Consider the following 20790-nt stretch of genomic DNA (forward strand, 5'->3'; position numbering starts at 1 on the left):
AACACAGGTGAATAAATGTAACTGAAAACTTCCATGATCTTTATAAGTGTGTACAGTAAAGACTTGGTTCCAGGTGTCCCCAACCAAAATGATTAATCTGCTGGTGCCCTAATGGGTGGGTTAAATCATTAGCTTTTTACTTCTGGTGAGCTTGATTCAAATGCTGGCCAGGTAACAAATGTAATTAAATAAATCATCCTGGATCCCATTTGTTCACTAACCACAAAACCGATTTGGATGTTTTGCTCCAGAGAAAATCACAGCTAGAGTAGTAGGGAAAACTTGCAAGTCAAGGCTGAGGTGCATCAGCAGTGTTGTAGTTGGGTAGGTGAGATCATGAGACTGGAATAATCACCGTGACGTTAGTCTGGATTGATGTTCCTTGGCAGAATTTTGTATGACACCGTCAGGTGTAACTGTCAAATGCAGAGGATGTAGCTAGGATACACTTGACTCAATGATTCACTGCTCTTAATCTACCATTAGTTCACTTTTTCTACTCCAATGTTTGGAAGTGTTCTAGGAAGCTTAAAATGAGCAATAAACCATGTACTTGAACTGCACTTTACTTCTAACCAAATCATGCATTAGCTTACACTGGGTCCTCGTTTCCCCTGTGAGTACTTGTTTTACTTTACGACAATTTCCACACACGACCTTTGGTGCTGCCTGTCAGTAATTTTAAAACCATATTTGTGTTTGGCATAGCTGTGTGGCACCCCAGACACTGCTTACTAACCTTTAATGATTTTTACTATACTTTCCTTCCGCGTTTGCTTTCTCACGATGGTTAGAAAATAAAGCAGACTTTTTGAGGGAAGCAAAGCTTTTATGTTATTTATACATATGTATATATCTATATTATTAACCTCAACAATAAAATGTACATTTGTGACTAACTAGTGAACGGAAATCACTCAAGGTATATAAATTCTTATTTTTCTAGGTTTTGTGGCATGATTCAGTTTCAAGGTGACATAAGAAAGAAAGTTTTATTTCAGCTATTTCTTCTTCTTTGCCATCCATTTCCTGTGGTAAGTATTGGAGATGTTGACATGAGGCTTTAGGAGAAAAGAATATAATCTTTTTACCAAGAAAGAATGTTGTTAAATACTATTTGAAGTGAAAAGGGATTGACAGTACATCTGACATACAATATTTAGATTTTTTCACAGATATTAAAAAACACGTATTTTTCTGGATGTTACTCATTTGAAATTTCGTAGTGCCTGCCAGTTCTTTACCTTATTCAATTGCTTGTATGTTGTATCCATATCCTTTTCCCTTTGTTGGTGTTTTTACCGCAGAGCATATGTGATCTAGAAATTGCTGCTGTTTTGTTTGTACAGCACACAGCACAATGAGGCTCCAATCACCATTTGGGTTTTTGGATGCTACCATAATACGTTCTTCTTTGAGTTACTTGTCCTTTCGGTGCTCTGTGTGAGGATATGTATGTGCCTGTGTGCTTTTGGGTGGAGATTTTTGTTAGCAATGCCTGTGCGTCTGTGCCAGCACCCTACACCAACTCATGCTCTGGTATGAGGGCATATAGGGAGGGGCAGACCCACCGCTGCTCCAGTTCCTTTTCTGCCGCCTGTGGTTTAAGATGGAGTTTCATAGTTTCCACTGCGAGCAGACACAGCTTTTTTATTTTATTTTATTGTATTTTATTTTGTATTTCTTTATTTTTTATTCTATGGCATAGGCTTGTGCTTTCAGGAGGCAGGGGGTTGCCCTCTCCGCTTTTATTTCATGGTCCTCCACCCTTGCAGTCTTTTCTAGTGGGTTATGCCAAAAAACACAGAATTCAAGCCCTGACAGACCTGCCATAGATTTTTCCACCCTCAGCAATAGGCATTCCAGCTGCCTTGGAGAGTCTCATGTCCTGTCCAAGTGTAAGGTCTGCTTCAACTTAAAGGACAGATCGAGAATACTGAGGAAAGACAAGCTGAAACCGATTCTTATGGAGCATTTCTTGAGAGATCTGCAGGGTTCAACACCCCACTCCCTTGGTAAATCTACCTCACCAGCTCAGAGCACTCCAGTGATTTCCTCACAGACCATAGCAGAGACCATAGGGCAACTTCAGACTCTTCAAAGCCTTCTAAACAGAAAAGACCCACCTTCCCTAAGAGAGAGCTCAAGAGGAGGGAAAAGTCACCCCTAAGACCAAGGAGTAAGGACTCTTCACATCTGTGTGGGGGTCCTCTTGAGGCTTCTACCTCTCCCGTTAGTGAGACACTGAGACCACCAAGAAAGACACATACTGAGAAGTCTTCTGACAACCAAGCCTCCATGGCATCATTGGATTGGAGCCCTCCAAACACAAGGACTCTGAAGAAATCAGCTTCAGCTTGTTTTCCAGTATTGTCTCCCTCAAGCATCAAGAGTTCACGGCTCTACCATCTATACCATCTCCAGTACCTCCAGATGTGCTTCACTCTGAGGAAGAGTGCCAGGCCCTAGGCTCACCAGCACCGTTCAGATTCCTCTCCCGTGATGATCTCCAGATTACGGAGGAGCCAAATACCCTCTGCTGAAGGATACCAAGAGGACTTCCAGCCAGTACTGACAGAATCTTCAGAGTCCCCTTTGATGCTGCCACATTTTCATACAAATACTTGACTACTGGAACTGACATGGTCACTGGTCTGTGTAGGCCCCCTGTGCCGACACAAGCCTTGGTACGGTCACCTATAGCTCCTTCACTGGAAATGGGAAGATGACTCAGAAGAGTCCATCCCAAGAGTCCACTGCCTTCCCATTCCATTCCAGCCTTCCTCCCGCCCCTAAAGTATTTTCTGAGGACAAGGCCTCAGGAACCAGTTGACAGATGACCTGTCAGCCTTGATAGGAACATCCCTGAGGTCCCACTCCTTTCCCTTATGCCCCACCCCAGTGGGCTTTTTGGAGCCCTTGATTTCCTTAAGGTGATCAGTTTTATGGGTGCCCTAACACAGAAGGACTCACCAAAATCAAGTCACCTTGGAATCCTCTTCCCCAGGAAGAACCTCTGGAGAAACAGGAGTAAAAGGTAGAAAGGAGATATGGTCATCCTCCTCCTTTTCAGATGAAGCAGTTATGGCCCTCCACATCCTACATGGATGACTTCTGGGCTTCTCAAGACCTGATGAAACGCATAGCACAGAGGCTTTACAGGTCCCTTTGGAGGAAGCAGAAGAACCTCAGCATTTCCTGGCAGACATATTGCATACTTCGCCTCAAGGCAAGCTAGCCTTACTCTTTACCAGCCCATATGGTGACCAACGACGATCCCTTCTACATGCACAAAGGTTGATAAGCACTTTGTGCAAGCCAAGTGTTTGGAGTATGTATTCTCCCATCCTTTCCTTGACTCTTTGGTTGTTGATGCTGTCAGTGAAAGACATAGACTATCATTCCAGATCAACACTCTTCTTCTTGGCTCTCTACAATTGAGGGTTACCAACTATCAGGCCTTGATGGCAAAATATGACACTACAAATTATAGTAACTTTTCACATTTTATTAATCATTTGCATCAAGGGAAGAAGGAGCAATTTCAAGCTCTCATTACAGGAGGACAGATGATGACAAAGGCTTCTTTTAACATGGACACAGCTTCATGTTCTCTGGCAATTGCTGCAGTCATGCATTAAGTGTCCTGGCTGCAATCCTCTGACCTTCCTAAGGAGGGTACATAGTACTGTGGAGAACCTCCCTTTTGATGGGCCTAAGCCATACAGTGATGACATAGATAGATCTTTCCACTTACTCAAAGACCAATTTCTTGGCATCTATACGCCTTCAACAAGGAGAAAATACAGCAAGGCACAGACAGCACAGCGCTTTCGACTATCTGACCTTTCTAAGACTGGCTGGACTCCCAGAACATGGTACAGATTCCACAAGAAGGGAGTGTCATCTGCAATGACCTCTCAGTTGGCAACCTCTTCCAGACAACTTTTTTGACCCATTGGTCGAGGGTCGTGAACTACTCCTCATACTGGCTCTTCTGCTGCACCAATCCACCCTCCATCCATCCTATAGCGACTGCCTCTCCCATTTTCTACTTTCCTGGGAGCTAATCACCTCAGACAGATGGATCCTAGAGGTGGTTTAAATGGGCTATTCCATCCATTTTAGCTCTATCCCTCGCTCGCATCCCCTCCCCATCCCTATTCAGGGACTGTTCTCATGAGGGTCTCTCAAGGCAAGAGGTAAATCTCTCATGCTTCTGGGGGCGATTTAATCTGTTCCTCTGGTCTTCATTGGGAAGGATTTCTGCTTCAGCTATTTCCTGATTCCCAAGAAAAAAGGAGGATGGAGACCAATCCTGGATTTTAGGACTCTGAACACTTTTATCCTTCTACAGTGATTCAGGATGTTCAAGCAATGAGAATTTTATCTTCACATGCTGGGGACTGGTGCCCTCAACCTCCAGGATGCTTACTTTCATACGGCCATGCAGCCATCGCATGAGTGCTTCTTAAGATTCATTGTTGGCAAGAACCACTACCAGTATTCTGTTTTACCATTTGGTTTATTGACTGCCCTGAGAGTCTTCACAAATGTCTTCAGTTTTCGTGGCCCACCTTCGTTGAAGTCCCCTCTGTGAGTTAAGACTCAAAGGGGGGAGCACTGTCCTCAGAGAGAGGGACCAATATCCTAATCAACCAAAGAGAGATGCAATCCAAAAAAACCAGAGAGAGATGCAATCCAAATATCTCTAAGAGGGGAGAGGTCACTCCCAGAAAGGAAATGATTGGGCTGCAAACTTTCTAATCAGCTTCATCAGCTACATCTTTCATAATCTTTGTAATAATAAATAAATAAATAGACATAATTTTAATTCACCTTCTGAAAGTAAATTTATATAGCAACATTTCAAAACAAGTGCCTTTTTTGTTCTTTAATTGCAGATCTGCAACCATGCAATAAAAGCACTCATCCCATAATCTTTGATGTAACTTTAAAATCCAAACAGTCCATACTAAATCTAAGAATCCAAACCAACTCCAGTGAGAATATAAATATAGCATAGGATGGGGATTTCAAAAGCACTCACCTTTGGCCTAAGTCTGCTGCCATTGAAAATGATGGCAAAACTCTCATTGACTTTAATGGCAGTAGCGTTAGACCAACACAGAACTTTTGAAACTCTCTCACACAGTTTGTATGTCAATATTTTCATTATAATCCGGTAATAAAACTCATCAGTAATTAGCAAGATATAATCTATTTTACCTATATCAGTTATCTGTTTATCTCTCTGCAGATTTAGGTCCCCATTCAGCATGGTACATGCCAAATTTTAAGCATGTGAATAGTCCCACTGATGTCGAGTGGAACTACTCAAATGCTTAAAGTTAAGTATATGCTTAGGTACTTTTTTGAATTGGGACACTATCTGTATATCTTTCTGTAAAAACAAATCCCTTTTGAAATATAAATACATTTTTAAAAAACCCAAAACAATACTTAGCAGTAAAAGTTGAATGTAGGCTGAAATTTAGCTTACAAAATCTTAAGCCAAGGGTGATTTAAAAAAAAAAAAAACAATCAATTTAGACTGTTTTAAACAGGTGAGGTTAATAAATGTTCAAGTGTAATCTTGTTATGTCTCATAACTCCAAAGAGGCTTAGATTTTGAAAAAGAAATTTAATTACTTTGCTACTGTGTTTGCACAGGAAGTAGTTTCCATAAGTAATATTACTAAATATGCTTAATGTACCTTCCATAATCTATATTTACAGTACATAGTATATGGTGTGATAACAGTTGTAAAGGAGCCATTTATAATCTGTTGTGTAAATATATGATTTTAAAATATTTTAAACATGTATTTACATGGTAAACCAGAGTAGTGTATTGTAATAACACTTACACATTCCCATGAGAGAGTACTTTATGGCCTCTAGTTAGTCAATATTGAAATAAGCAGGTTAAAATCCCTCTGCTTAAACAATGAGGCAGTAAACAAAAAAGTTCTTTTAAATAGCATCGTTCCATATTTGTAACTTTTGTTTGAATTTTCACATTAAATGTAGTTTTTGTTCTCTGCCCTGAGAGATGCCAGAGGAACCATATTGGCATAAAGGGAGTAATTTGAACTTTAAGCATACTAGAAGATAGGGACTAGCTGTTACAGCAGTGGTTCTCAGCCCCCGGACTGCTTGCGGCCCATGTGACATCCTTAAGGCCATACAGGTAGTATATATATTGTATGGATGCGGCCCACATAACACAGAGAGAGCTGCATATGTGGCCCACAATGGTAAATAGGTTGAGAATCACTGTGTTACAGTGATCTCCCTTGATCAATGCTTGGATTTCACTGGTGAAGTAAGACAGTGTGTGTTGAATAGAGACAGGATGGAGCAGATTGGGAAGCGCCCTCTAATGCAATAATTACTTGCAAAAAGGACTGGGAGCTTCCCTGTCTTCTGTAGTAGAAAATAAGAGATTTGTGGTTCTGAGCAGTTAGATTATCTAAAATATATTGTCTGTCTTTCTAGTTGTATTCAAAGCTAGACTGTTTGCTGTGGATTTGTTTGGCTAATTTGTCCACATCTAAGTATATACCAGCATGGAAGAGAAGGCAGATAAATGATGTGCACCTTTTTTTTTGGCACCTTAAATATAATTGTAATTATCTGTCTGTACAGTAGTGACCTATACAACATTGTGTAAGCATGCTAGAACATGATCTATTTTACCATGAATAGTGAGTGTGCATCTATAGAATAGAACACTCAGAGTTTTATGCCACATTTTGAGGACCCACATGGAATAATGAGACATTTCATAACTGATCAAGAAAATCCAAGTTAAATTGCTAGTTCTGCCCCCCCCCCCCCCCCCAAAAAAAAAAAAAAAAAAAAAAAAAAAAAACCAAAACAAACAAACAACCCTCATCTCTCTCTGCCTTGGTATCCCTGTCTGTAAAATCAGGGATGTACTTCTCTGCCTCATAGATTTGTTGTGAGGGTGCTATTTGTAAAGCACATTGAATTCCTCAGATGGAAGTTGCTAAAGAATGGCAAATTATTAAAGTAGAACATAAGCCACCAAACAGCATCTCTGAATTAATGATGTCTACTTTCATATTTCTTTGCCCCTTTCGTCTTTGGAGCTCCACACATTTAATAAACATTACACCTCACAGCACTTCTTTGAGATACAGAAGAACTGTTATAAAATCCATTTTATCGTTGTGCAAACTGCAGCAGAGAGGTGGAAGTACTTTCCCCAAGTTCCACAGCATATCACGAGCAGACTCAGTAATACTACTACCAGCTCTGCATTCTGAACATTATACAGCCTATTCCACTGAAGTATTCTGAAACTATTGTGAACAACAACTGTAAATAATAATGCGTAGCTCTTATATAGCAGTCTAGATAATTTCACTGTTTTCAGCAACTAAAAATTTTCTCTCTGCCTCTTCCCTCTAGATAAGGAAAACAACAGCCAGTCAAGCATATGAAATGTTGATAACCTACAGTGATATTGTTGATCCTGATATTCTGGATGAGGTCATGACAGTACTTAGTGACACCAACTGGTAAGTGAATTCATGGTTAGAGAAATGTTTAAGAATAAGGCCTATTGAAATATTTTTCCATGAGGAAAAGTGAAAAAGGAACTGTAAAGAATGTGGTATCTTTAGGCAGATCCACTTATCACTTTATACAAGCTTTTTTAGGCCAAAAAGGATGTTGCTGAAAGGGACCTTTCTGCCCTGACAGCTTGTATATCATATATTGGTGGTAAATAAAGGTGGTATGGGTTTTACTTGTCCAGTCATGTTTACTAAAATACCCATAAATTCTAATAAAGAAAAGGGAATGAAATCCTGGAAGTTCTCTGTGAGACACACACGAACTGGATTGTGCAAACAGACAAACCTGGATTGCAGAGACATTTTCTTGGCAGTTAGAAGCAGTGGCAGTATCCTGAGAGAGGATGGTGTGTGGGCAAAGAGTTGGAAAGTGTCATAGTGAGAACTACTACTTGTATTTTCCTATGAAATACAGGTTTTGGATGTGTTGAAACCTTTCTTCTTCAAACACATATTTTGAAATATAAGTTTGACATTTCCCAGTGGAACTTTCATATTGTAATATCAATTTAATAACTGCATTTATAATATAATTTAAACTACCTTCTATTGTCTTTGTCATTAAACCTCTTCTGGAAAGAAGGCCCCGCATGCAAGAGTGAATTAATATAGTTGAATGTTCCACAACTACTTGTCAGGATTTTGAATAATTTCTATTCTTACTCTTTTAGAACTCTTGAATCAAATGCTCTGCTGTAACAGCTACAGTGTCTTGTCCATGCCAGCTGCAATGGGCTATATATAACTGACCCAAAGGTAGTAAAGTGTCAGTCAGAGGTAATGTGAGCTAAGTTTCTGGTTGTAGTCTTTCAGCTGAAATTCATCTAGTAGTGAAAAAGGGAGTATTCTTCTAGCAGTCTACTTACACAACATAAAATAACTAAATAGAAACACGTGACTGTTGGAAAATTGAATGATATAAGAACTGCTGATTATATTTATGCCTAAATGTTCATTTTTTCACAGCTTTTAGTGTTCCATTTATAATGAGCCTGAAATATTAATCATTAGATCTAAAGACTGTGCCTGTTTAGTTCTGGATCCACAGAGGTGCAACGTAGATATTATAAAGGTCTCACTGCTTGAAAGAGGAATTAGATTTACAGAATCTGTTTCTTTTCAGTCTTACATTTACTGTGACTGCCATTTGATGCTTTTTTCTTTATCAGTATTTTCTTAGTTTTGAGAGTGCAACATGTTCTAATCGTTGTATTAAAATAGATATGTTCGTGACAAACATTTCGTAGCTCTCACATTTTAGTGAATTTTGACAACTTCAAGGAACAAGTAGATTTAGGGCACTCTTCAATAGTTTCTCTGAAATTATGTGATAATACATTGGGGTTAGTCACTGATTTTGGATAATTGCTTTCCATGAACTTAAGTGGATTTGGGGTTTGCACAGCTTTTATTTGGCAAGGTAAATAGGGTGCTGCCTCAAACACTGGGGAATTACTTAATGCCACAGTTTAATATCATCCTGCTCTGAAATTCCTGACTGGTGATTGATTTTAAAGTAAATGATTCTTCAGTGCTTGTTTAAAAGCTGTCAGTACTACTTTTCTTAATCTTTCCATGCAGAATTAGAACAGCTATATGAGCTTTCTCAGATTTGCAGAATCTGTTTCTTTTCAGTCTTACATTTTGGTTAAATTACCAAGTGACCACCACAGTTAAAATCATTTGTTCTTCTTCAAGTGATTGCTCATGTCCATTCCACCATAGGTGAGTGCATGCCACCATGCATGGTTCCCGGAACTTTCTTCCCCTTAGCAGACCCAATAGGGCCGGCTCTGGTGCCCCCTGGAGTCCCACACACATGCTGCGGTATATGAGGCACTGCTGGCCCTACGCCCGCTCAGTTCCTCCTTTCTGCCGTGATGGTTGCTGGAACTAGCCTTGCTCTCTGCAAGTACTATTCCCCTTGTTTGAACTCTTCAATATTCGAAGTACTTTAGTTAGTGTTAAGTAGTGTTAAGTGTAGTTAGATAAGAAGTCCCTGAAGGACATAGAGTGGCCTGGCCATGGGTCGCCTGGATTTAAGCTGTGTACCTCCAGTGGGAAGGCTTTCCTGCTCAGCGACCCCCCAAGATCGGTGCCTTAAGTGCCTGGGGGAAGAGCACAGGAAAGACAAGTGTAAGATATGCAGGGCTTTTAAATCGTGGTCTCAGAAGGACTGAGAGATCCAGTTAAAAGCCCTGATCAGGGAGGCAGCGCTCCGCCCGGTGTCTGAGCCGTCCTGCTCCACCTTGGTGCAGAATGCACCGCCGGTACCGGCCTCGACTCGGCACTGAGCAACATCCCCGAAGAAGAAGAGACAATGCGCGGAGCATGGACACTCCCCTGCGCCGTCGGTATGGGCAGGGTCGAGTGCAGAGCTGCACCAGCCACGGCCCATTGAGTCTTCTCCGGTGCTGGCATCTCCGAGCAGGGAGTCTCCCCTGACTCCTGGAAGTGGGAGAGTGCCTCTGTCAATACCGTTGATGCTGGAGGATTTTCAGGCGGCAAGGGCCTTGTTGGCCTTGCCTGTGCCACCTCTGCGCTGCGCCCCCCCTCGCTGAGGGAGAAGGGGCTAGTGTCCCGGGGCAAGCCCACGTTGGGTCCCCCGAAGGGTGGTGGAGATCCCCAGTACCGGGAGGAAGATCTCCTGCCAGACGGCCACCCAGGGGTAGAGCGAGGACACTCCCCCAGCAGTCGCTCCAGGTAGGCGGCGTTGAGCCAGCCTGCTTTGACTCAGGATACGGAGTCTCCCTTTCAGCGCCGACGTTGGTCCCCGGCACCAGAGGCAGCACTGGTCAAGGTCTGCCAGATGCGCTCTCACACCTCCTGCTCCAGATCCCCGGCACCAAGAAGTTTGCCTGCACCGAGGCAGCACAGAACCCGGTCACTGTCGGAGGACTCGGCACCGAGGGGTTCGCCCGCACCGAGGCGGCATGGAACCTGGTTGCCATACAAAGACCCCGCACCACGCAGTCCCCGACGCAGAACTCAGTTGCCGGAGTCAGGCTTGGCCACACAGAGTTCGAAGCAGCTTTGGTCTCGATCACCAAGGGGCAAGCGGCACCGCAAGTCTGGTACCGAGAGCTCGTCGGAGCGCGCCTCTGTCCGTCAGCACTGCTCGCGGCGACGGAGGCGGTCCTAGTTGTCCTCCGTGGCAGAGGTGTCGAGAGGACAATCCATGACGTGGCACCCGGGACTGAAGACGGCCCCAGGCACCACCAGTCTAGTGGCTCGGGGACTCACAAGGGGCACAGTCGTCGGGACAGCCAGCGCCCCCACAAGGCGTCACAGGTGGCACAGTTAGCCCCGGTTTGGCTCCAGGGACAATGGCCGCAACAATGACCTTATTGGGCCCCAATCCACGCTGTCAGTGGGGGTGCAGTCTGTGCCTCTGGCATAGGAGAAGGCCCATAGACACAGCTCCCTCGGATGAGGAGTTGGACCCCATGGAGGGACCCTTTATTGCTGCAGCCCTTCGGCAGGCAGGGGAGCACCCGCAGGACGCACCTCAGCAGTCCTCTTCCTCCTCCCTGGACACCCACAGTCTCCCAGGACCACATGGTGCCACTGGAGGATTTCAGGGCGCACCGGGAGCTGCTCAAGAGGGTGGCCTCTAACTTGGGGCTGGAGGTCAAGGAGTTAGTGGAGGCCGATGATAACCTCTTCAACGTGCTGGCGGCGGCTGCCCCAGTGAGAGTGGCCCTACCAGTCCATGATAGAGTCCTCAAAATTGTTAAGGCCCTGTGGCAAACCCCTTCCTTGGTTGCTCCTATGTTGAAGGTGGCTGAGAAAAAGTATTATGTCCCAGACAAAGGGTTCAAGTATCTGTTCACTCACCCGGTCCTGGGAACCCTGGTGATAGACGCAGCCAACCAGTGGGACAGGTAAGGTCAGCCTGGTTCCACTCCCAAGAACAAAGACAACAAAAAGTTGGATTTGTTTGGGAGAAAAATTTATTCCACAGCAGCCCTGCAGTTCAGAATTGCCAACCAGAGGCCCTCCCAGGGAGATACAATTTTAATTTGTGGTACTCCCTCAGGTGTTTTGCTGAGGCCGTGCCCCAGGACCAGGCCGCAGACTTCACCACCCTCCTGGATGAAGGAATCACGGTGGCTAGGGCAGCGCTCCAAACGTCCAGTGACGCTGCTGACTCGGCAGGTAGGGCCATAGCCTCTGCCATTTCCATGAGGAGGTGCTTGTGGCTGCAATCCTCAGGCCTTCCCCTTCGATGGGTCGACCCTCTTCTCCGATCAGACCTATGCAAAGCTGCAAGGTCTGAAGGACTCTCAGGCCACGCTTCACTCCCTGGGACTGTACATGCCCCAGGCTTCCAGCTGCAGTCATGGCCCCAGGTGCAGCAGCAACCAAGGCCTCTGCCTAGGCCCTTTCAACCCTACAGAAATAGGGGGTTTAGAAAACGGAATCAACCTCCCAGCTCATCCTCAGCTCCCCAGCAGGAGCCCCCCAGGCGGTCGGGCAATCTTAAGAGGAAGTTTGGTTGGTGCACCTGAGGGTGGCGCCCCTACTGCTCTCCTGGATCCGCCCCACCCCTTCCTGAACAGGTTAAGGCCTGTTGGGTCCTCGGGATAGTCTCTGGGGGCTATGCCCTGCAGTTTACTTCTAACACCTCCTCTTCTTCCCCCCCCTCCCCCCCCAACCACCCACCTCCGTCCATCTTCAGGGACTCCTCTTGCAGGAGGTGGATGCCCTCCTCAACATAGGAGCATTGGTTATGGTTCCTCAAGGCAGAAGGGGGAAGGGGCTCTATTCGAGATACTTCCTCATCCCCAAGGCAAAGGGGGATCTGAGACCCATATTAGACCTGTGTCATCTAAACAAATATGTCAGATGACTCAGGTTTCCCTAGCCTCCATAATCCCTTCCCTGGATCCAGGAGACTGGTATGCCGCCCTTGACCTCAAGGACACATACTTTCATCTGTCCATCCTCCCCAGCCACAGGCGCTTCCTCTTTTTCACGGTGGCTGGCTCTCACTACCAATTTACATCCCTGCCCTTTGGCCTATCTTCGGCTCCAAGGGTGTTCACCAAATGCATGGCAATAGTGGTGGCCCACCTGAGGCGAAAGGATGTGCAAATCTTCCCTTCACTAGTTGATCAGGGGCAGGTCCAGGTCCCAAGTGCAGGAAAGCGTGACCCTCACTTGCTCCATGTGCAGCAGGCTGGCACTATCATAAACGAACAGAAGTCCACACTAACGCCAGTGCAAAGCACAGAATTCATTGGGGCCACCCTGGCTGCTTCCCAGGCGAGAGCCTTCCTCCCTCAGTCACGTTGTGAGGCGATGGTTTCTATCATCTCCTAGCTGCATTGATGCCCCACGACAGCAGCCAGGCACTGCCTACAGCTGTTAGGCCACATGGCAGCCTGCACATATGTGGTGAGACTAGCTCGCTTCAGGTGTGGTTAGCCTCGGTATATGGGCCGAGCAGACACCCACTGAATTGGGTGGTCACAGTTCTCCTGCCCGTCCTAGCCTCCCTAGACTGGTGGAGGTCTCCCAGGGCAGTGTTGAAGGGCGTTCTGTTCAGGGAACTAGTCCCGTCGGTCAACCTAATCTCCGATGCCTTGGCTGTGGGATGGGGAGCCCACATCAGTGCCAGCCTGAGCACTCAGGGGCTCTGGTCGGGGGAGGACAGGTGCCTGCACATGAACGTGAAGGAGCTCTGGGCTATTCGCCTAGCGTGCAGCGTGTACCTCTGATTCCTGACAGACAGAGTGGTGCAGGTGCTGACGGACAACACGGCAGCTATGTTTTATATAAACAGGCAGGGAGGTGCAGACTCCTCGGCTCTCTGTGAGGAAGCTACCGGTCTGTGGGACTTTGCCAGGAGGCACAACTTCCACTTGACTGCCTCTCACCTCCTGGGAGTGAGGAACGATGAGGCGGATCGCCTCAGCAGGTCATTTCTACCCCGCCACGACTGGTCGCTGCACCCGGAGGTAGTGACTACAATCTTCCAAAAGTGGGTTGTTCCCCAACTGGACCCTCATGTATGCGTTTCTGTCAAAGGCCCTACTGAAAATAAAGAGGGACAGGGCGGACGTCATAATCATCGCTCCAGCCTAGCTGAGACAGCACTGGTTCAGCATGCTGCTGGACCTCTCAATCGCCCCACCTCTGGAGCTCCCGAAACGGCATGACCTTCTCTCCCAGGACCATGGTCGCCTGTTGCACCCGGACCTAGACTCCCTGCACCTCATGGCCTGGAGGCTCTGTGGCTGACAGAGGGAGAGAGAGCCTGCTTGGTGCAGGTCCAACAAGTCCTACTGGGCAGCAGGAAACCTTCCACACAGGTCGTGTATCAGACTAAGTGGAAACTGTTTACCTCTTGGGTGGAGTCCCGGGACATTTCACCCAGCCTCTTGCCTCTGCAGGCGATTCTGGAGTACCTGCTCCAGCTAAAGCTCCAGGTCTGGCGCTGGTCTCGTTGAAGGTTCACTTGGCAGCTATTTTGGCCTTCCATCAGCCGCTAGAGGGGAGATCCCTGTTCTCCCATCCCATATCGGTCAGGTTCCTCAAAGGAGTGGAGAGGCTGTATCTGTGTTTTTCCCCAAACCCCATGGTTCGGAGGAGTAGAGGAGATGGCATTCGCTGGATGTGAGACGAGCCCTGGCCTTCTACATCGAGCATACAAAGCCGTTCCGGAAACTGACGCAGCTCTTCATTGCAGTGGCAGACTGGATGAAAGGCTCACCTATCTCCACCCAGCACATCTCCTCATGGATTACATCATGCATCAAATTCTGCTATGAGCAGGTGAGGGTGCTGCTTCCGGGAACCATCACAGCACACTCAACCAGAGCTCAAGCCTCATCTACAACCTTCCCGGAGAGAGTTCCCCTGCAGGACACCTGCAAAGCTGCCACCTGGTCGTCGGTGCATACCTTCACGTCCCACTATGCCATCATCCAGCAAGCAAGAGAGGATGTGGGATTCGGCAGAGCTGTGCTGAGGGCAGCTCACCGGTAACTCCGGCTAACAACCAATACCTTGGAGGTGGGTCACCATAGTGGAATGGACATGAGCAATCACTCGCAGATGAAAACAAAGTTACTTACCAGTGACGGATGTTCTTTGAGATGTGTTCTTCATGTCCATTCCCCAACCCACCCCCATCCCTGCTGCTGGAATTGGCAGAAAGAAGGGACTGAGGGGGCGGGCAGTGCCTCATATACTGCGGAATGTGCATGGGACTCCAGGGGGCACCAGAGCTGGACCTACGGGGTCTGCTAAGGGAAAAAAAGTTCTGGGAACCATGCACAGGGATGTGCACTCACCTATAGTGGAATGGACATGAGCAATATGTCTTGAAGAACATCAATTACTGGTAAGAAACCTTGTTTTTCCACAATCTTTTGAAATTGCTCCTCTTCTGTTAATATCTGTCAATGCTCACTCAAAAATTTAAAGTTAACTATTTTAGCATTAAATCCCTCTTTCATCTCCATAAATTGTGAAGAAGGGAGGGATATGTGGCTGTTGCATATACAGAACAAGTTCAGAAACATAAGTATACTTATACAGTGTTGAGACAAGCAGATGGTTTGAGAATAGTTGTTTGTACTGTAGATTCCCCTTTATTAATTTATCACTGAAGAAATCAAATAAAAACATTTAAATAAAATCATTACAGAAAATATGGTTGTTACAGGCCTGGTCTTAAATTAGTCAGCCATCAGGACCCTACCCGGCACTCACTAAAATTCACTATAGAAAAGAGAATCTTTTATTTTCAGCTAATCAGTTTTATGTGGTTGCCTGCCTGTGTTCTGTTCTCTGTTGATCCAGTGCTTAGTATGCACCCGAAGTTCAAATCCGAGTATAATATTTTGAGATTTAAGATAAAGATTTCTAATTTACTTGAAGTGTGATTGTTTCACCTTGGGAGACTTGGTAGATAAAGCACTTGAAGAATATAACATTTCATAAGAAGGCTTATGAAACTGTGCAGGGGATTCTATGATTCTATGTTAAAATTGTCAGATTCTCTGGGCACTACAGGAACTATTTTATAATTCTGAATTCAAATAAATCTGCATCAACATCAGGAAGCTGAACCAGCCTCAAACAGTTGGTTAAAAAAAGGCAATAGTCTGCCTGTTGGAACTACTGTGGGTTTAGGGTATAGTTTTTTAATTTATAATATAACAAAGTGTTCCTTTTGTTTTGGCTCAAAGAAGGTTTGTGGTATGAACTTATCAAAGTTGCCAACTATCTTTCAAAAAGACCAGGGGTATTAAACAGGTAGCTTGTGTGTACCCCTTTCTGTTGTACTGGAATCAGTGTTGTCCTCCCTCTAGAATTAGTTCAGAGTCAGAGAATTAAGTAATTGGGTGTGAGACTGTATGTGCAGTGGATAGCTTTACAAAATCAAAATGAAGTACATGGCTGTGTCAGAAGTACCAAAGGTTTCCCTTTATTTTAGACTGGGAAATACCTGCAGTATCAAATAATCCTTTGGGGACAGTGTAAGTTCTGGTGAATACATTCTGTCTTTGAACTATTTCTAGAGCGTTTAAAAAGACAAATATAGGGGTTTCTGTAGTACAAGGTTAACCTAGATAGAATATCACTCTCCATCTCAATTGATGTTCATTATAAACTCCTCATCCTGCTCTGATACTCTTTCTGAGGCAAAGAACTGCTTTATCTAGAGCAAGAACAGCACAATAAATGAACTTCAAATCCAATACTGAAATAAAGGCTTGTTGTATGGCAAAGTGTTAAATTTCAGAAACGCAAATATCTAAAGCAGTTGGAAAAAAAAAGTCTTAATCAGAGATCAGAAATGTTCATTAATAACTAACTACTGGATGACTTCTCCTTGAAATGTCACTTCTAGGAGACATTGCATAACTGTTAAGAGTCCTCTGGTTTAATGTAGTGCAGTAAAAAAGTTGGGTTTTAGAGTTAAAGAGTAAATCATATTTCACTATACTTTATACGTGAAAAGATACTGCATTAAGAATACAGTTTATCAGTAAATGGTATTGCCAAACTATTTCTTAAACTGTTCCTTTTGCTGATCTTACAATTGTAGTCAACTTCAGTTACAAAAGTTTATTTTCTTTCTGGATGGATTGAAAACATTAACATTAAAAGGAATTCTCTTATTTCCCCTTGCAGGGATGCTGAATTACCACTAGTGAGAGAGAAGCGCAACTATCTCTGTGACCTCATGAAAGTGCAGAAACCACAACTACTGTTCAAGGTAGCGTCTGGCGTTTGTGCTATAGAACTTTCCTGAAGAAAAAATTAAAAGCATCAATTTTTTTTATTAAATATCCTGTACTTGTTAATGACATATAGAAATCCAAGACCCATGGGATTGTGCTACTAGCCTAAGTCTTAAGTACAGAATGTATGGAATTGTCTAAAATGGTTTTTATAAAACCCTCCAGTCCCATTCCTTGAAAACATTCCAGACTTCTGGTGTAAAGCTCAACTTACTGAGACAATGCAAGCATGAAATAATGTAGCACAGATGCCTTTGTGTACAGTGTATGTACGCGTCTATTTGGTGGAAAAGAATTGTAAGAATTTCCCTTTCAAATTTAATAGTAAAACTAAAATTCCATGACTTATGTGACTTCCTATAAATTGATTCTGCATTTAGGACAAAAAGGGTATTGAAAGATTCAGAAAAGTTGTATTTAAAAATCTAATAATAAACGAAGCACTCCTGAGAAGTGACAACATGTAACCTTAGAAAAGGAATTTCCTTACTCAGTTTAATGTATACATGATGGGCCAAATTTGCAGAAGTATTCAGCAAGAAGCCAGCAGAGTTTTGAGTACAACTTATCCTCTAGAGGAGGAGAATTCTGTTTTGATCACAGCAACCCTAAGCCAGAGAAGCACAAGAAGATTCTTTTCCTCCAGATATAATGGGGAGGAAGATGTTGGCCACCCATGACAGGAAAAGGATAAGCAGGCTAAATTGAACCAAGGAAAAATCATTAAATATACTTTGCCCTCCCCCTTCATTCCTTCTTCACACAAGTTGTTAGAGAGGCATGAAAAATGATTCAGCGGCAGGTTCTAAAATTCTACAAGGTCACCCAAAGACATACTCTTCACTTTCTAAACTTGATGCAGCAGGTAATTCCTGCAGAGGGAGTTTTCTTACTGAACGACCCTCCATGCACAAAGATAGATGTCATTCTTAAAACAGACTTCACAGCTTCTTCAGCAGCCCTATAGTGTCCTGCTGTAATGAACTAAAATCCTCTACCCTCAGATCAAAGAAAAACTCAGACTGATACCTAAAGAAATAGCCGTAGCTACTGCATTCATAAAAAGGAGGATGCATGGATTCCAAAGTGCCCAGGCACTGATTCTTACATAAGCCCTGACAAATGTAAAATTTATCTGTATCTCCAAAGTCTCGGTTGATCAAGACTTCTGCGATACAGATACAAGCTTTGTGGAGAAGCTTGATAAGATAGTAGCCGATTATGTGGACAAAGTATTAGTTTCCTACTCCAGTGGGATCGGAGATAGAATACACCTTTGCTGTGAGTGGGACTGAAATAGAGTAGGGACTCTTCCTATTCCAGCAGAAACTCCTGGTCTCAGAGTTCCACCAAAAAGCTCCACTCAAGCAAAAAATCTAAACCCTCCTTCCAATCTGAACAGAGTGACTGTGATGGGGCCTGCTTCCCTTCAAAAATAGGACCCAAGTTAGGATATCCCATGTCTCAGGCATCTGATTCCAATTTATTTCAGAAAGGTGAATAAAGGAGCTAGTGTAAAATCATCATCTGGCGCTCCAGGCTCTCCATCCAGCCTCAAGAAATGAGAAACAAACCATACCTAGATCAATAGAACTTGTCCCTTAAGATGCTTCCAAAGCGTTCTTCTATCATGTCATTGAAGAAAGGTATTAGGAAGAGTCTTGGACTGCAAGAGTATGGAGAGGCTCATGAAGAAAACAAATTTCAGGACTTTAGCTTCCACTATTGCTGCAATCTTTCTGGAAAACCTAGCAGAAATTTATCTGCATATTCCAGTGAGGTTCTCAAATATGGCGGACCATCCCATGGGACGTATACTTGAAGAAGCGTCACTAATGGTTCTGAACAAAAGTCATCCAGCCAAAATGTAAACGTGAGGTTCTTCAGCAGAGAAGCGGACCAAAAATTGCTGGGAATAGACTCTAGCTCACAGATGGTCAAATCAGCTTCCTTCTCCTCTTCCCTCTTTAACTATTGAGAAGATCAGAGGACACCAAGAATGTTCTGATATCTAGACCTAGTTGAGCTTTCACAGAGGTCTCCAGTCCATCTTTCCAGTCAGTAGGATTTTCTATACCTGAGTTGTCTGCTTCATCTCATTGCAGACAGCTAGGTTTTTAAGACTTGCAGGTTGTCTACCTCTTTGGCCTGTGTGAGACTTGAGACAAAATTCTGTCACTTCAATATTGAATGGTCAATCCTCGGACACCAGAAGTTCCAGCTCATTTGGAGATGATGGCCAAGACTTGGCCTGCAACCTCTATTGCATTTCAGCGCTCAAAGAGTGCATTAAACACACCAGCTCATCTATGTTCCTAGGTATATCATGAAACAGTATTGAGGTTTCATAGAATAGCATCTGTGTCCAACCGGTAGTCAAACCTCTTCCTAGCTAGAATCTGTCTACAATGCAAAGACTCTCACAATCAAATTTACAGCAACTAATTGCTTCTATTCCTTTTCCATAAAGACATGCTTCTTAGTTGCAACCATGTGAGCTAAAAGAGTTTTCAAAATCTTCGTGCTCAGATACTAGCCCTAGTGCATCTTCTGTGAGGACAAGGCTGGTCTTAATCTTGAGTGCAGATGACTCTAGGGTAATTTTTTTTGTTTTTCTCAAAGCCTCAACAACAAAAGAAAAAGCACTGCAGATGGCAGACCTGAGAAGAGCAGTTAAAATATTTCTTAATAGAATCACTTAGCTTAATAAAACTTCATTTTTTTCCTTCTGCTTCTACCTTAGATGCATGTGCTTGAAAGTATCTAAAATCATCCATTCCTAGGTAGATTAAATATTGTTGCTGAAGTACATTAATCAGCAGATGGACCAATTACAGAAGAGGTTGGAGCCTACTCAACACTTTCATGATCAGCAGCGAGCACAAAAATATGTAAAAGTGGCTACCCGGTCATCCATCAACACCTCATATGCTTGATCTTCATTCCTCTTCAGAAGAAAATGTCAACAGGAAGATGCTTTCAGCAGTGGACCTAAAATAGATTAATACTACTTACTCTAGGGAAAGGGTAATATTCTTCTGTCCCATTTGTCTTTCCAACTGCACTCATTCTTCTTTATATCCCAGATGTCCTAGTGTGTTAAAATGGGGCAAAATGAGGGAAGAAAGGATTTGATATTAATCTACTACTAAAAATGCAGCATTTCCTGCAGTTTTGGAGGTATTCATACTGGTGGAAGGGGTGTGGCCAACAGACAAGGCTTAACTGCCTCGTGTTTGTAACTAGAGGTACAACCAAGTGCGTCAAGCTGTGAGAGGCCAGGTTCAGAAAGGAAATCATCATGTAACACATTGTCAAAAAAAAGTTATTTTCTTTGTTCTAAAAAAATGGATAGTATAAGGGCCAAAAAAATCAGCAGCTGAAGTGATTCTTACTTCCTAGAGATACTGGAACTGACAATTTTGTAAATTTGATAAAGAAAAATTCTTAACGTTTTCATCTGGTAAATCACTAAAGTGAAAGCTAAAATTGTGAGTGTTGATGTTTCAATAAATTGGGAGTTTAAGAATCACGTTTTACTATCAGTGTTGACTGCGATTTGCTTCATCCATGTTGTGATAAACCATTTCAAAATTTAGAGAGTATAAAATAATTGGTAAGAAAATTGTCCTGAGAGCCAGGTCAGTTTTATCCTTAAATATTTGGAGACTCAGATAAAAGATTGGAAAAAAAGTGAATCATCCTTTATATAAACAAGATAATACACACCTAAATGTATATAGTACATGTGTTTAGGAAGGAATTATTACAAATGTTATGAGAATCTTTCCTTTGGCATCTTTATATCCCACTGAAGTCAGTAAAGTTACAGGGCTGAATTTTCTGTGCTTAACTACTTCTCCCTACTTATGTTTTCGAGCAATGCTAATTAAAACATTTGTGAACATTTTCTAGAACAAAAA

At 43.6% G+C, this 20790-nt stretch overlaps 1 protein-coding gene across 4 annotated transcripts in view; it reads left to right on the plus strand.

The window, feature by feature from the left end:
• The window catches only part of TBCD (tubulin folding cofactor D), a 228356-nt gene that overhangs the window by 206423 nt on the left and 1143 nt on the right, over window positions 1-20790 (plus strand). For 3 of the 4 annotated variants that reach the window (XM_067547678.1, XM_067547681.1, XM_067547680.1), the window contains 3 exons: window positions 947-1034; window positions 7441-7550; window positions 16758-16913. In XM_067547678.1, the coding sequence (XP_067403779.1) occupies window positions 947-1034; window positions 7441-7550; window positions 16758-16878 (319 nt within the window). In that variant the 3' untranslated portion in view covers window positions 16879-16913. Of the gene's footprint in view, window positions 1-946; window positions 1035-7440; window positions 7551-16757; window positions 16914-20790 lie in introns of those variants that run through there. The other variant, XM_067547679.1, reaches the window with a different exon arrangement.

The sequence above is a fragment of the Emydura macquarii genome, unplaced genomic scaffold (assembly GCF_026122565.2).
Source record: "Emydura macquarii macquarii isolate MOO-44397 ecotype Brisbane River unplaced genomic scaffold, CSIRO-AGI_Emac_v2 contig_1230, whole genome shotgun sequence".
Classification (NCBI taxonomy): domain Eukaryota; kingdom Metazoa; phylum Chordata; order Testudines; family Chelidae; genus Emydura; species Emydura macquarii.